The sequence below is a fragment of the Microcaecilia unicolor genome, chromosome 8 (genome assembly GCF_901765095.1).
Source record: "Microcaecilia unicolor chromosome 8, aMicUni1.1, whole genome shotgun sequence".
NCBI lineage: Eukaryota > Metazoa > Chordata > Amphibia > Gymnophiona > Siphonopidae > Microcaecilia > Microcaecilia unicolor.
In genome coordinates, this window is record NC_044038.1 from 218,344,517 (window position 1) to 218,359,357 (window position 14,841).

General features: G+C 44.5%; 1 protein-coding gene across 3 annotated transcripts in view; it reads right to left on the reverse strand.

Moving 5' to 3' along the window:
- CSE1L (chromosome segregation 1 like) overlaps window positions 1-14,841 on the reverse strand; it is a 106,379-nt gene that overhangs the window by 37,332 nt on the left and 54,206 nt on the right. For all 3 annotated transcript variants that reach the window (XM_030213060.1, XM_030213058.1, XM_030213061.1), the window contains exons 13-20: window positions 14,042-14,126; window positions 12,892-12,953; window positions 6,471-6,607; window positions 6,254-6,357; window positions 5,923-6,020; window positions 5,453-5,603; window positions 4,660-4,868; window positions 3,140-3,237 (exon numbers count right to left, since the gene is read on the reverse strand). In XM_030213060.1, the coding sequence (XP_030068920.1) occupies window positions 3,140-3,237; window positions 4,660-4,868; window positions 5,453-5,603; window positions 5,923-6,020; window positions 6,254-6,357; window positions 6,471-6,607; window positions 12,892-12,953; window positions 14,042-14,126 (944 nt within the window). The remainder of the gene's footprint in view (window positions 1-3,139; window positions 3,238-4,659; window positions 4,869-5,452; window positions 5,604-5,922; window positions 6,021-6,253; window positions 6,358-6,470; window positions 6,608-12,891; window positions 12,954-14,041; window positions 14,127-14,841) is intronic.

Below are 14,841 nucleotides of genomic sequence, written 5' to 3' on the forward strand. Positions count from 1 at the left end.
GGGCTGCTGCTGCTTCTGAGAAAAACAGGGCTTTGAAAAACCGGAGACCCTACCAGGTCTATATTTCTTTGCTTCCTTAAAACGTGGTCGAAACGGTCTCCCTTGGTTCTTGGATTTATCCTCAGGGAGACGACCCTTGGACTCTCCCAAGTCCTTAACAATCTGTTCTAGTTCCTGACCAAACAGAAGCCTTCCCTTAAAAGGTAAGCGCGCTAAGCGGGATTTAGAAGGGAGATCAGCAGCCCAATGTTTCAACCAGGTCCAGCACCTAGCCGAGACCGCCAAAGAAACGCCTTTAGCTGACACTCTAAGAATATCATACAGAAGATCAGCTAAATATGCCAAACCTGACTCCAACATAGGAAGGAATTCAATCAGGTCATCCGGCGATGCCGCTTTCTGTACGCAGGAGAGGCATGCTCTAGCCACATAGGACCCAGACACGGAAGCCTGCAAAATCAACGCGGCCACTTCAAAGGAAGACTTCACCGATGCCTCAAGCTTCTTTTCTTGAGGATCTCGAAGAGCCGAACCGCCTTCTACTGGCAAAGCGGTCTTCTTGGTAACAGGCGTAATTAATGAATCCACTACCGGCATCCTCAAAGAGTCCAAATCCTCTTCCCGTAATGGACAAAACTTGCCCATAGCACGAGCCACCCGCAAAGAAGCCTCAGGAGTTTCCCCATTGAGCCCGAATCAATACCTGCATAGCCTCGTGAATGTAAAAAGATTTCGGGGGCGCTCTAGTACCTGACATTATCGAGGTACTAACCGGAACCGAAGGCTCAGGAGCGGAAAGGTCCAAAATTTGCAGAGCGTGGACAATAAGCGCATAGAGCTCCTCTCTTTTAAAGAGCCTGGCCGCTGTGGGGTCATCACCCTCAAGCTGGTGGTATCTCCCCTTCTTCCAGCTCCTCCGGATTTGAATCCAGCGATTCCACTTCACCCTCCAAATCTGATTGAGCGAAATACTCAGGAATGGGGTGCTCAAAATCAACACAAGACCTCTTAGCCTGCTGCCGAGGTGGCTGCGAGTCTAAACCCGCTTGCGCTGTTAAAATGGCTGCCGGCTGTCGGTCTGCCTCAGAGCGCAACAAAAAAGCCTCATGCATTAACAAAACAAAAGCTGAAGAAAAGCCCCGATACCGCTGGCGTCTCCACCCCCGCACCAGCGCTAGCCTCCGGAACTGCGATTCCCTCTAACGAGGCTCGCCCTGCTTCTGGCCTGTCAGGCTGTAGAGAAAAAATGGCGGAGGCACGCGCCGACCCGATACCGACGCTTCCCGCCAAACTCGCCTCACTTCGCTGCGGGGCCGCGGGGCTCAACTCGCGGTCAGTAACTTCGGCACCCGACTTCTCTAGACCTACTGAACACATCTCACAAACCCCCGACGCTTACCTGCGCGCTCCGCAGCGTGAACAGCGTTTCACCGACTCCGAGGGAACCGACATAGTAAGTCAAAACTCTACTTACAAGCTGCTGTCAGCACTGCTCACATTCAAAGAACGCTGAACAGCTATTCTTCTAGCACTGTAAATACTTAGTGCTTGTAGAGGGCACTGCTGTCGAATGAAAGGAGGTTTTTTTTTTTGGTTTGGTTTTTTTTGTTTTTAAAGAGGCAGGAGACCACCTTTTATCAAATTTGTCCGCTTGTCAGGGGGAGAAGGGTAGGGACCTGGCACCACCAGGTGTATCCCAAATGTGCCTCTGCACCTCAACCCCACCAAAAGCTCAACACCCCTGAGGGAACGGGATAAGAGCTTTGGAATCCAAAGCTGCACAGTATGTCCTTCTACCTGCTAGATAGAGAGAATACTGAAGTTAGGCAGGCTGCACATGCCCTCTAGAGGGAAACTTCAGAGTTCTCTCTATCTAACCTGCTGGAGGAGGGGCATAACCCACAAGTCTCTGGATTGATCTGAAGGGACGCTATGGAAAGGCCTGATACATTTGTAAAATGAATTCAGGAGGAAATCCTCCTTCAGATACTGCAGGCAAAAGAGCTGGACTCTGTACCGGCTGAAAGACCGGCACTGCAGACAGGGACGCAGAAACTAAAGACGACGACAAGATGGCGGCATTTCCCGCCAAAATTGGAGCTGACCCGACCATACCATAAACACCAAAATCAACACTGGCGCTGACGATCTCAAAGTCCCTGCTACTTCTTCTGCTGCCCTCCACCACGATACAAAACTTACAGGAACCGCTGGAGCAGACTCCCTGCCGCCATGGTGGGTGTTTTTTTGGCGCTGGCAACAAAAGCAGTCAGAGAAGAGAAGAGGTCAGCCACAGTGAAGTGAGAACGGAAGCTGTACTGTTCGTTCACACCACAGAACAGCAGAGCACTGAACAATAAACACAGCTGGGAAGGATTTTTTTTTTTAGCGGCTGCCTCTCAAGCTCTTCCCCTGAAGAGCTTGAGGTAGCTTCCTTTCTGTGCTTCCTTTTTTTTTTTTTTTTTAACAGATTAAACACAGAGCATCCCAACGATGCCAGGGAGGACGTGGGAGGAGGGACCCAGCCACACTAATTTGATACCCCCCGAGGCACAAAGAGACCCCCATGGGCCTCTGCCTCCACTAACAGGCTTTCCTTTAATTTTTTTTTTTTTTTACCAGCTGCACGGAAAAAAAGCTAAAATCCAAACTAAAGGATAAAGTAAAATCCAAGAGACCTACAGAAGGAAATAGAAATGGAGTAAGGAATGAGACTGAAGGGCTCACCACCTTCTACCTGCTGGAGACTGAATACTGGATCTTTCTCTAGGTAGCAAGGGCTCTTATTGGCTCTCTCTCTGGAGTCACAGTTTCTCAGTCTCCACCTGCTGGAAGGCGTGCACAACTCATCAGTCACATTCTGGGCCGATACGGAGGGATGCTAAGGAATGTTATAGTTATGCTAAACTTAGTCAAAAACCTAAACCACACTGAAACACACCAGTGATTTTTTTTTTTGCCATATACTACAATTTCATTAGTAACAACTTTTCTATCAATTTACATTATTTAACTTAAATTTTAATTCTACAAAGTATGGCAGCAAAACAAGCGATAAGATTCATAATTACCAGTGTACCTTAAATGCTATTTTACTTTCTAAATTACAAAAAAAATATTTGTTGACAGTGTTACTTACGGTGGCATGTGTTCTATAATGCTGTTAAGTAGATAGAAGCCTTGATGATCATTAGTTTTAGAAGCTATTAACTTCTGGAATACACCTAGCAATCCAGGCTGTAATTAAAAGCAAATAAAAGAAAAAAAATTTCCTATAAAATATTATGTTTGAGCCTTACACCAAATTTACTCTAGTTAACAAGCCAGAAAGAAACACTGGCTTGACACACAGCCTATTACCAAGAAGATATTCTAGCTTCTAAGACAGAACAGTTATTATTCACCAATCACTAGAATGTGACAAGTAGAAAGCAACTTCCAAAAACGTCATAGCTGAAATTATAATTTTTCTATTGTATAATATGAGCTGAAGAGGATACCTCTACAACATGTAACATGGATTACTGAATTTGCATGTTACATGTCATAGCTGAAATTATAAACCAGAGAGCAGAAAAACCAGAGATGCTGAAATCCTGCCAAAGAGATTCGCTGCACCAGAAGCAAGGAAACTGCCAAGTGTGCTTCCAGCCACTGATGCTCAGTTCATGAATGAGCAGAGCTTGTACAGGGAGTGCCAGTGTTGGTGGCTGAAAGCACGCTGCTGAGTTCCTCCCAAGGCAGCATGAGGGGGAGGGGGCCTACGCCCAAAGTAGGGGGGCGTAAGGCCCCCAAGCCCCCCCCATGGCTACGCCATTGATCCCAAGTCTGACTCATCTAATACAGCACAGATGTCATTTATCTATAATGTAGAATTTTTATTATTTATTTTTGTTACATTTGTAGCCCGCGCTTTTCCACTCATGGCAGGCTCAATGCGGCTTACATATTGTATATAGGTACTTATTTGTACCTGGAGCAATGGAGGGTTAAGTGACTTGCCCAGAGTCACAAGGAGCTGCCCGTGCCTGAAGTGGGAATCCAACTCAGTTCCTCAGTTCCCCAGGGCCAGAGTCCACCACCCTAACCACTAGGCCACTCCTCCACTGTCACTACTGTTTGAGATTCTACATTCCATGTAGAAGTCGGCCCTTGCAGATCACCAATGTGGCCGCGCAGGCTTCTGCTTCTGTGAGTCTGACATCCTGCACGTACGTGCAGGGCGTCAGACTCACAGAAACAGAAGCCTGCGCAGTCTTCTACATGGAATGTTGCTAGTGGAATAGCAACATTCAATGTGGAATAGCAACATTCCATGTAGAATCTCCAATAGTATCTATTTTATTTTTGTTACAGTTGTACCCTGTGCTTTCCCACTCATGGCAGGCTCAATGTGGCTTACATGGGGCAATGGAGGGTTAAGTGACTTGCCCAGAGTCACAAGGAGCTGCCTGTGCCTGAAGTGGGAATCGAACTCAGTTCCTCAGGACCAAAGTCCACCATCCTAACCACTAGGCCACTCCCCGAGCAGCCCATGCACTACATTATAGATAATGATAAGAATAGTGTAAAACAGGAAGTGGGGGTGGGTGAACTGCTCAAACTTGTTCACCCAGGATCACTGGAAACAAATTAAGATTTCATACAGCTCAAACTTACAATTTTATCAGTAGCAGTAGAGGCTATTGTATTTGCCCCTCTTTCCAAGTATGCCTGAAGAAGTCTCACAAGGGGAGGGATATTTCCTGTCCGTTCCCACAACACTGGCTGAAGAAGATGAGGGAACAATGCCATATATGATGCTGGGATGTCGTTTTTGTGCATTTCCAGAAGCAAAGACATCACTTGAAACACATATGGAATAAACTCTGGAAATGATAACAAGCCTCTTTTGTTAACCACATTTTTATCTGGGGAGAATGTCATATACTTTGTATTGACACCGAATACAGTAGTATGATTAATTTGACTAAACAATTACAGCAGTATTTCTAGATACAGTGCTAGCATTACTTATTGATAATGCGGTATTCAATCCAATTTTTTTTTTAATAATTCTTATTTATTGCAATTCAAAACTTGAACAATAGTCAGACAGCTCATAGTACAATATATAACATCAATTTAGTCACCTTAGTTTCTAATATTTATCCCCACGAACTCCCTCCCCTCCCCCCCCTCCCTCCCCTTCCCCCCCCTTTAACATTAAACATTCAATATTTTGCTTCTTGCTACAGGAGTGTCCCAAAATGGTCACCAGGTACGACAGAATTGGTCGCCTCTCTTAGAGGCCAGGTCCCGTATCCCTTTCTTCTCCAATGCACATGCCTGGATCATTGCCGATCTCCAATGGGCAAAATACTCGGACGATCCACATCCAGCCACATCCAGCCACAATTCAATCCAATTTTAATAGGTAAAATATACCATGCAGGCTTTACTTTTCTTGTACCTTGCACATCATTCTGCAGAATCTCTGTGAACACCATAAACAAAGCCTCTTCAAAGCTTCCTACAGCATCAGGATTTGCTTTGCATGTGATCCTTATTGACAAGCATATGGACTCAAACAAGTAGTGGTTAAAGTGAGGTTTGCTTGGATTCTTAAAAAAAAAACAAAAAAAAAACAAGTTTAGTCAAATTCAAATATCATTATGATTTCCAAGTATATACCACAGTAAAACAGAACTGGCTCAGAACTGTTATAGGTAAGTTATTTGCCAATATGTTTGGTTATCAGCCTTCAACGCTACCAAACCCAGGAGCTGCTATGCTATTTTTCCATCTTGAAGATAGGGTCTTTCAGCCACTACACTTCTCTTCCCCCTGCAATCACCATGACTTACAGGTAAGTGAATACTGGGCACATGTGTCAGTAGAAAGTTAAGAGAAAAATATCTGCAGTTCTTGCCCCTTTGTTACCTTGCTCACGGCAAGCAGTTTTTGGGTAAGCTGAGAGATGACAGAAGGGATATACGGGATGATAGATTCCTGAAGCAGAGAAAAACTTCTCATGATAGCTGTAAGCAGAGAAAAAATAATCAATCTGTTTAATGAAATAAATTGTAGATTCTGCATCACAACAGGTAAAAGAGGCTTCACATGAAAGATCAAAATAAAATAAATTCTGAATTGTAGTCAAAAGTCAAACCTTTAAATGTGCATATACCAAAAGTATAGTTTTAATTTGTATATACAAGTTATAAAAGATGTGGCTACTATTCTTGATTTTTAGAATGAAAAAATACCTTACCTTTCATTATATACTCGTTTTCAGAAGAGCCAGGTAGTGCAAGTGATTTGAAGAGGTTTGTTAAAAGCATCTCTACAAATGGTTGCAGTTCTGCTGGTGTAATGCTGTAGGAGTAAACATCAGATTTAAAAGAACTGGCTGGAAAGATTACCGACAAAGTTAACATTGATAGGTAACACCACTAACAGAATATCCTAATTAACATATAAAAACTCACTGAGTAGTGTTGTTGGGTCCCCTCATTGTAAACAACCTTTCAAGTGCATGGGCTGCATACGTATGAACAACTATACTTTCTGCTTGAAGATGGTTAATCAAGAGAGGAATCGACACCAAAAGTTGTTCTTTTGGTACCTGTTAGAAATAAGTAGCCATATGTAAGCTTTAATGAAAGACAGTATTTTAACATTTCTTCAAAAAAACACCGTTAACGGAACCGAGGAATCTTAACAGAGAAATTAGGACTTACCCAATAAAGCGAAGTTACTTACCTGTAGCAGGTATTCTCTGAGGACAGCAGGCTGATTGTTCTCACATATGGATGTTGTCCACGGCAACCCCAGGTCCGGAAAATCTTCCTAGCAACAAAGGTTGCTAAAGCCTTCGAGCTGGCAGTATCGGGATGTGTGTATAAGCATCCTTCAAGTCCAGGGAGCATAGCCAGTTGTTTTTCTGAATCAGGGGAAGAAGGGTACCCAGGGAAAGCATCCTGAACTTTTCTCGAATCAGATATTTGTTCAGGGCCCTTAGGTCTAGGATGGAACGCATTCCCCCTGTTTTCTTTTGCACAAGGAAGTACCTGGAATAGAATCCCAGCCCTTCTTGCCCCGGTGGCACGGGCTTGACCGCATTGGCGCTGAGAAGAGTGGAGAGTTCCTCTGCAAATACCTGCCTGTGCTGGAAGCTGAAGGACTGAGCTCCCGGTGGGCAATTTGGAGGTTTGGAGATCAAATTGAGGGAGTATCCCCGCCGGACTATTTGAAGAACCCACCGATCGGAGGTTACAAGAGGCCACCTTTGGTGAAAAAATTTTAACCTCCCCCCGACTGGTAGATCGTCCGGCACGGACACTTTTACTGCCGCTATGCTCACCTGGAGCCAGTCAAAAGCCTGTCCCTTGCTTTTGCTGGGGAGCTGCAGGGGCCTGTCGTGGCGCAGGCTGGCGGGAAGGTGGATTGTACCTACGCTTATTGTAAGCATAGGGAGCATTCCTCCTTCCCCAGTAAAAACGTCTCCCTGATGAGGTAGATGCTAAAGGCGCCCAGTGGGACAGTTTGTCGAATGCGGTTTCCCGCTGGTGGAGCTGCTCTACCACCTGTTCGACTTTCTCGCCAAAAATATTATCTCCCTGGCAAGGAACATCCACAAGCCGCTGCTGGACTCGATTGTTGAGGTCAGAGGCACGCAGCCATGAGAGTCTGCGCATCACTATACCCTGAGCAGCGGCTCTGGATGCCACATCAAAAGAATCATTAAGTACCCCTGGACAGGAATTTATGACACGCCTTCAGCTGCCTGACCACCTCCTGAAAAGGCCTGGCCTGCTCCGAAGGGAGCTGATCAACCAGGTCCGCCAGTTGCTTCACATTATTCCGCAAGTGAATGCTCGTGTAGAGCTGGTAGGACTGGATTTTGGAGATGAGCATAGCTGACTGGTAGGCCTTCCTCCCAAAAGAGTCCAAAGTTCGAGCCTCCCGTCCCGTGGGCGCTGAGGCGAACTCTCTCGTACTTTTGGCGCTCTTGAGAGCAGAATCCACAACCCCTGAGTCATGAGGCAACTGGGCCTTCATCAACTCCGGGTCCCCGTGAATCCTATACTGGGACTCAACCTTCTTAGGAATGGTGGGGTTAGATAATGGTTTCATCCAGTTCCTTAACAGTGTCTAAGGACATTATGTAGAGGAATAGTGGATGACTCCTTAGGTGGTGAAGGATAGTCCAGGACCTCGAACATCTCAGCCCTGGGCTCATCCTCAGTTACCACCTAGAAGGGAATGGCCGTAGACACTTCCTGGTTAAAGGACGAGAAAGACAAACTCTCCGGGGGGGGGGGGGGGGGGGGGGAAGAGCTTTCGCTCTGGCGAAGGAGTACGATTAGAGGGAAGGCCACAAGACTCCTCTGAAGAGAAATATCTTGGATCTCCTCTGCCTCCCACAAGGCCTCTCCTTCAGTATCGGACAGGAGTTCTCTGACTGCAGTCCGAAGCCGAGCCCGTCTCGATGCCGAGGAGTTATGTCCTCGATGGCGATGCCGAGAAGTTGACTGCCGGTGGCGATGAAGCTCCCTCCATCGACGTCGAAGCAACTCGGGGGGGGGGCAGCCAAGGCCGATGGACGTCAAGGGCCTCACCACAGACTGGGAGCCAGCCGCCACATCTATCGACGATACCGACAGCGCAAGCACACCCGGTACCGGAACAGACGGTTGCAGCAGCCCTTCCAGGATGCCTGGAAGAATGGCTCGGAGGCGCTCAAGAGTGTCTGTCGAGAAAAGCTGTGGAGTCGGTACAGGAGTCGAGGCCAGAATCTGTCGAGGAGGCGGTGGTGGTACAGGGCTATCCGGAGACCGGCGCATCAACACCTCTTGTATGGAAGGTGAGCGGTCCTCCCGGCGTCGACGCTTCACGGGTGCCGATTCCCTAGACGCCCCGGAGCTCTTGGTACCGTGACGAGGACAGATGACTGTGCTTCTTTGCCTTCGCTAGAGGCACCGACGAGGACATGGAATCCACACGCCTCCTCGGGGTCGGGTCCGAAAGGGGTCGGTCCCGATGGGCCTGTACTGCAGGAGCCCTCAAAGCAGGTGGAGACCCACTCAATGGTTCACTGCTGCCAGCATGTGATGGTCTCTGGACAGCCATTACCTGCGCTCCCGAGGTCGATGCACTCTCCGGTGCTGACATCGACGCCAAAGTACCGGGCAACGCTCCAAACAGGCATTCCCATTGAGCTTGTCTCGACGCTTGTGTCCGCTTTTTAAGGCTGAGACAACTTACATGCGTCTGGGCGATGGTCGGGCCCAAGGCACTGGATACACCACGCGTGAGGGTCGGCGCCTCAGATTAACCGGTTGCAAAGAGTGCACTTCTTGAAGCCGCTGGCGAGCCTCGATGTCGACGGAAAAATAGCGGCGGCGAAATCAAAATTTGCGATGGTGCCAAAGGAAAGGCACAAAAAAGGGAGAAAACCCGTACGGGCGGCCAAAATGGCCACACACGACAACGAAAGGAAACTTGAGGGCTAAACTAGAGAAAAACTACGGGAAAACTTTTTTTTTTTTTTTTTTTAAAGAAAAATGAAACAGCTCATTCTCGAGCACAAACGGAGAAGAAAAAAACCGGTGAAAAGCCGGCTAAGACGAAGGCTCTTCTTTTCTGGGGCACAGAACCGCCGTAAACAGCCGCTCTTGACCGCGGAAAAAAGAAGACTGAAGCAGGACTCTCGCGAGACGGGCAGGAAGATGGCCGCGCATGCACGGTGTGCGAACCCGCGTGCTCGAAGGCTTTAGCAACGTTTGTTGCTAGGAAGATTTTCCGAACCTGGGGCTGCCGTGGACGTCACCCATATGTGAGAACAAGCAGCCTGCTTGTCCTCGAAGAATCCTCTTTTCTTTAGTACTACCAAGCTAATCCAGGACCTGTGGGTCTGTGGCCATTAACCAGCAGAAACCTGTGCAGCTACAGATCTTCAGTATTTTGAATAAAGCAAGCAATGAAGACCAGGTTATCAAACTAACAAAACAATCCTCAAGGTGTGTGGAAAGAAGAAATCCCTGCCTTAAGAGCTTCCTTGGATAGTTGGTATTTTATCTCCATTAAAGACAGACAGCCCTGGAAGCGAGACTACTGAAAAGTCTGCCTTGGCTTGTATTTTCTAGCATCTCTAATTCTCACTTTGGAAGCTGACTGTTGACAATCTGACTTTGGCTTATTCTCTGGCAACTGGTGAGGTTTGGGCACCCTCAAATCCTTAGCTAGCTTCTCCAGGTCCTCCCTAAACAGCAGCTTTCCCCTAAATAGGAGCTTGCCAAGGTGAGAAAGCTGTATCCCCTGACCAATTTTTAAGTCACAACAAGCAATATGCTGCCATTGTCACAGCCATCCCCCCTCCCCCCACAAAGCAGAGGTTCAGGACTGAATCATTTAGGGCATCTGTTATATAAGCCAGCTTCATCTCCAAGTGGTATCAAGATCTGGAAAGAAGCAAATATGTAACCAGTAAGCTGACACTTAAATATTTTTTTTGGGGGGGGGGGGGGGGGGGGTGATCCTTGAGACAGCTGGGACAAAACATGATTTATGCCAGCTAATAGCCCCCACCCAACAGAGTTTTAAACAGCTACTAGTACTGCTTTGAGGTTTTGAATTAATTTTTAAGTCAAATAGAGTTAAATAGTTTTTGAACTGCCTGATCGATGAGATGGGTGCTGTAAATTTTGCGGTTCAAAATTACATACAGACAAGTTGCACCGCTGACATTGGCAGTTATAGTACTCCTCTCAATGTGCATTCAAGCATCCTTCTAGTTTTCGCCATAAACTTTTCTACTTGTTTGGCCACCTTAAGATCATCACATATGATCACACTCATGTCCTGAGCCTCTTTCATGCACAAATGCTCTTCACCCCCAAAACTGTACCATTCCCTTGGGTTTTTTTATAGCCCAAATGCACGACCCTGCATTTTTTAACATTAAACCTTAACTGTCAAATTCCAGACCATTCTTCAAGCTTCGCTAGGTCCTTCCTCATGTTATCCACACCACCATAGTGTCTACCCTACTGCAGATTCACTTGGGTCCCCGAACTCTGCTGGGACCCATGGGAAAAAAGCTGACACTTCCACTGGTTCCCCAGAGGAAAATGCAGGAAACCTTGTCTTAGATGTTGAGCCTCCCTGCTCCAAATTTGTTTCTCTTGAACCCGCATTTGGACATGAGGGATAACTACCCAATGCACTCCAGCTTCCCCCTCAACAACTGCAGCACTCAGTGCTTAGCGCGTTCAGGTAGCACCTCCATCACAGGTGTCTAGAGTTCACCAGGCACACCAAATAAACTGAGCTTGGGGGATGTGGCCTACTCACAAGCTAGAAGTCTGCCAACCTACACCATTGACCCCCCCCCCCCCCCCCCCCCCCCCCCCCCCACACACACACACACACACAAACATGGTTCCTGTGGTAAGAAAGTCCCAACAAACTCCTTTGGGAACAAAACTAGACAATCACCCCCACAGCTCTGTTGAACTGACTGCTGAAGCATGTCTAAAAATTCCTTTTCTGTTTCTGAATAATACAATGGGGTGAGGGAAGGGAAGGCAGGGGCAGGAAGCCCATACTCCTCTGGGCTATCTTCCTAGCTCACAGAAAAGCAACATTTTTTTTTTTTTTAAGATGAGCTTTTCCAATTAAATCTTTAGGTAATCCCTTTGATTCACCAAGTAACCAGTTCTCCAACTAGCCCAGCAGAGTCCAGGGCTGCATGGGTAATCCTCACCATCTGCAGACAGAGACATACTGAAGACCTGCAGCTGCATGGTGCCTAAATTGGGCAGACTGCAGCAGTCTCTATTCTGTCTCCATCTGCTGATTGACAGCCACAAACCCGCAGTTCTTAGACTGGTCTATTATGGATGCTAAGGAAGTATTTTTTTTTCTTACTTACCTGGTTCACTTTGGAATTACATGTATTATACTTCAGACAATAAGGAAATAAAAAATATTTGTTGTAATAAATTAAACTAGTTGGCAACAAAAAAAATACTTCATTCACTGTACTGTAGGTCACTGTTTCAAAAAACATCTTGTGGAAAAGAATAATATTGCTTCTACAGAATAACCACTTTTTTTTTTTTTTGCCCAGTTGTACTTCCTGTATTCTCTCTAATTCAAATCAGAACCAGGGCTAGGATTTGGTGCTATGAAAGTTTTCCACACCTTTAATGAGCTTATCATTCTCTGGTCATCACAGCAACAGTTCAGAGGCCAGGAGCCATGTATCAGAATTGCTTCCAGAACTCTGGAATTAAGACTATAAATCTCACTATTAGGTCTTTACCTTTAGATATGACCAACCACTCTTTTCCCATCTTACCCTCAGCGGCTATACATTGCCTGCACAGAATCACTACCCTCAACCAACCTGAGACCTGAATCAGATCTCAAACCAGAGCCCATTGTAGCACCACCTGTAAAGTCAGCCTGAGTGACCACGTCTAGTTTGACATTGCCCTTTGTTAAAAACAAACAAACAAAACTGATGGTAAGATTACAAATTGTATGATTTATGAAAAAATAAAAATCTTGTTTCAATTCTGATTTTTAAAAACATTTACCCTAGGAAACACTTCAACCTAATACGGTCATAGTCTGCGCTATCGATGACGACTCCACAGCTCTCAGAGAAACATCCAAGGCAGCTAACCATCCCATGTGAAGAGAAAATGCTGACAAAAGAACAAGCGACTCTATGCGTGAAATTTTATCCATCACAACATGTAGTCATTTGAAATGCTATTTTCTCCACACAGTTTTCTTTTTAACTTGCTTCTGCTAAATGTAAGAAAAGGTTCAGCAAACCTACGTAAGAGCTATGCAAACCAATAACATTAACAATAGGGTAAAAAGAAAGCACTGTACCTGGTTCCTAAAAATCATGACATACTTGATGCCATCAGCTTTAAGTACAGGAAACTCATTGACTGAAAAAAACAAAAACAAAAAACACACCAGAAATTGCTTAGCCTTGGTGTAATATACAGCTAGAGAGTTACAAAGAAGTGCTACTACATTAAGGTGTACCAACTGTTAATGGGCATTATTAACTATTTAATTTCCTAAAATGAGACCTGCATAAACTAATGCATGCCAACTCAGTACTAAATATTAGCTGTTAGTGAGCTGTGGCCTAGTGGTTAGGGTGGTGGACTTTGGTCCTGGGGAACTGAGGAACTGAGTTCGATTCCCACTTCAGGCACAGGCAGCTCCTTGTGACTCTGGGCAAGTCACTTAATCCTCCATTGCCCCATGTAAGCCGCATTGGGCCTGCCCTGAGTGGGAAAGCGCGGGGTACAAATGTAACAACAACTCACTGTATTTCAAATTTTTGACGTATTTTCCAATGACAGCATGCCAAACCTTGAAAGATTCAGGTTTAAGAACTTTTATCGTTTATTTACTAGACCGTTTATTACACAATAAATCAGAACAGTTTAAAATCAAATATAACATTAAAACAATTAAAATACACAAATCGGAAATCCATATGTAATAGAAAAGCACAGCAAACCATCAAAACTAAAAATATACAATAAAAACATTCATATATATCAAAAACAGCAAGGGGCATTAATCCAGTGTTTCCAAAAGATTCTTGAAAAAAATGTCTTTTAAGAATTTTACAAAAATGAGTGTAAGAATCCTCAAGCCTAAGTTCTTTAGGAAGGCAGTTCCAAGGGTTGGAGCCAGAAAAAAAAATGCAAATTTTCGAGTAGATTCCCATCTAGCTTTATACGGTGACGGAATTACCAATCTATTATCTGTTAATGATTGAAGAGTCCGAGTTGGCGTATAGGGTATAATAAGATTAAACAGATATGAAGGGCTAGATACCTAGAAAGCTTTATGAGAATGTTCACTACTAAAGATTATAAATACCCAAAGATACCTTGCCATGCCACTGAATTCATAATCTAGTGGAAATCAGTTAAGAAAAATGCTATGATTACTTAAAAATTAAAAAAAAAAAAAAAAAAAAAAGCATAGCATTTAAAAAATACAACGAACTTACCATTTACAGATTTTAAATCAGGTAGTATATGATTCACAAAGAATTCAGACAGGTTTACAAGTTCATTTGCTTGCGTTATTCCATGCTTTAAATGAAATTATAACAAAATTGGTCAGTGTTAAGATCACTCAGCTGAATAGAAAATTAAGATACTGCTTTAAAAAGGTTCTATTACATTACTGAGATCATCTCCCATCTAACATTTATTCTGACTGGCAAGAATCTGTTTATAGCTTGTTTCTGGATAAAACTTCATGTTAAAATACCAAAAGAAAATGTAGTAAGAAGATGGTATATGGCGCTGAAAGAGAGCCAGAGCCTGTCAAACCCTCAAGGTACATTCTGAAACTTGACATCAGTCAGGGAGCTGATGGTGGTTTCATTTTCAAGAACACTGTTGTACCAACAAATTTATTGATGATTGAAAAAAGCCTCTGGAGCTGTGTAGTACGATGGTTTTGATACATGAACTGACTTTTAGTCCCTATGGATTTATTGTACTTATAGTAAATAACAGGACAAGAGGACATATGGGACTGACGAATGAAAAGCTATTAGCTTTTTAAAAGGCTCACTAATTTTCTGGGGTTGTTTCTATTACATAAAACTTGGGGCAGTGCTGAGTCATGTTAGAATACATGTAGTTTAGTATGTTTTATTTTGGTATATCTATATGATTTTACTGATTTTTGTTTTTTTGAGAATACTAAAAATTAATTACAAAGAAAATATTTGCACAGCAAATATCCTTGCCAATCTAACACATAAGAAATACAATAAATTAGGTATCATTTATTGAA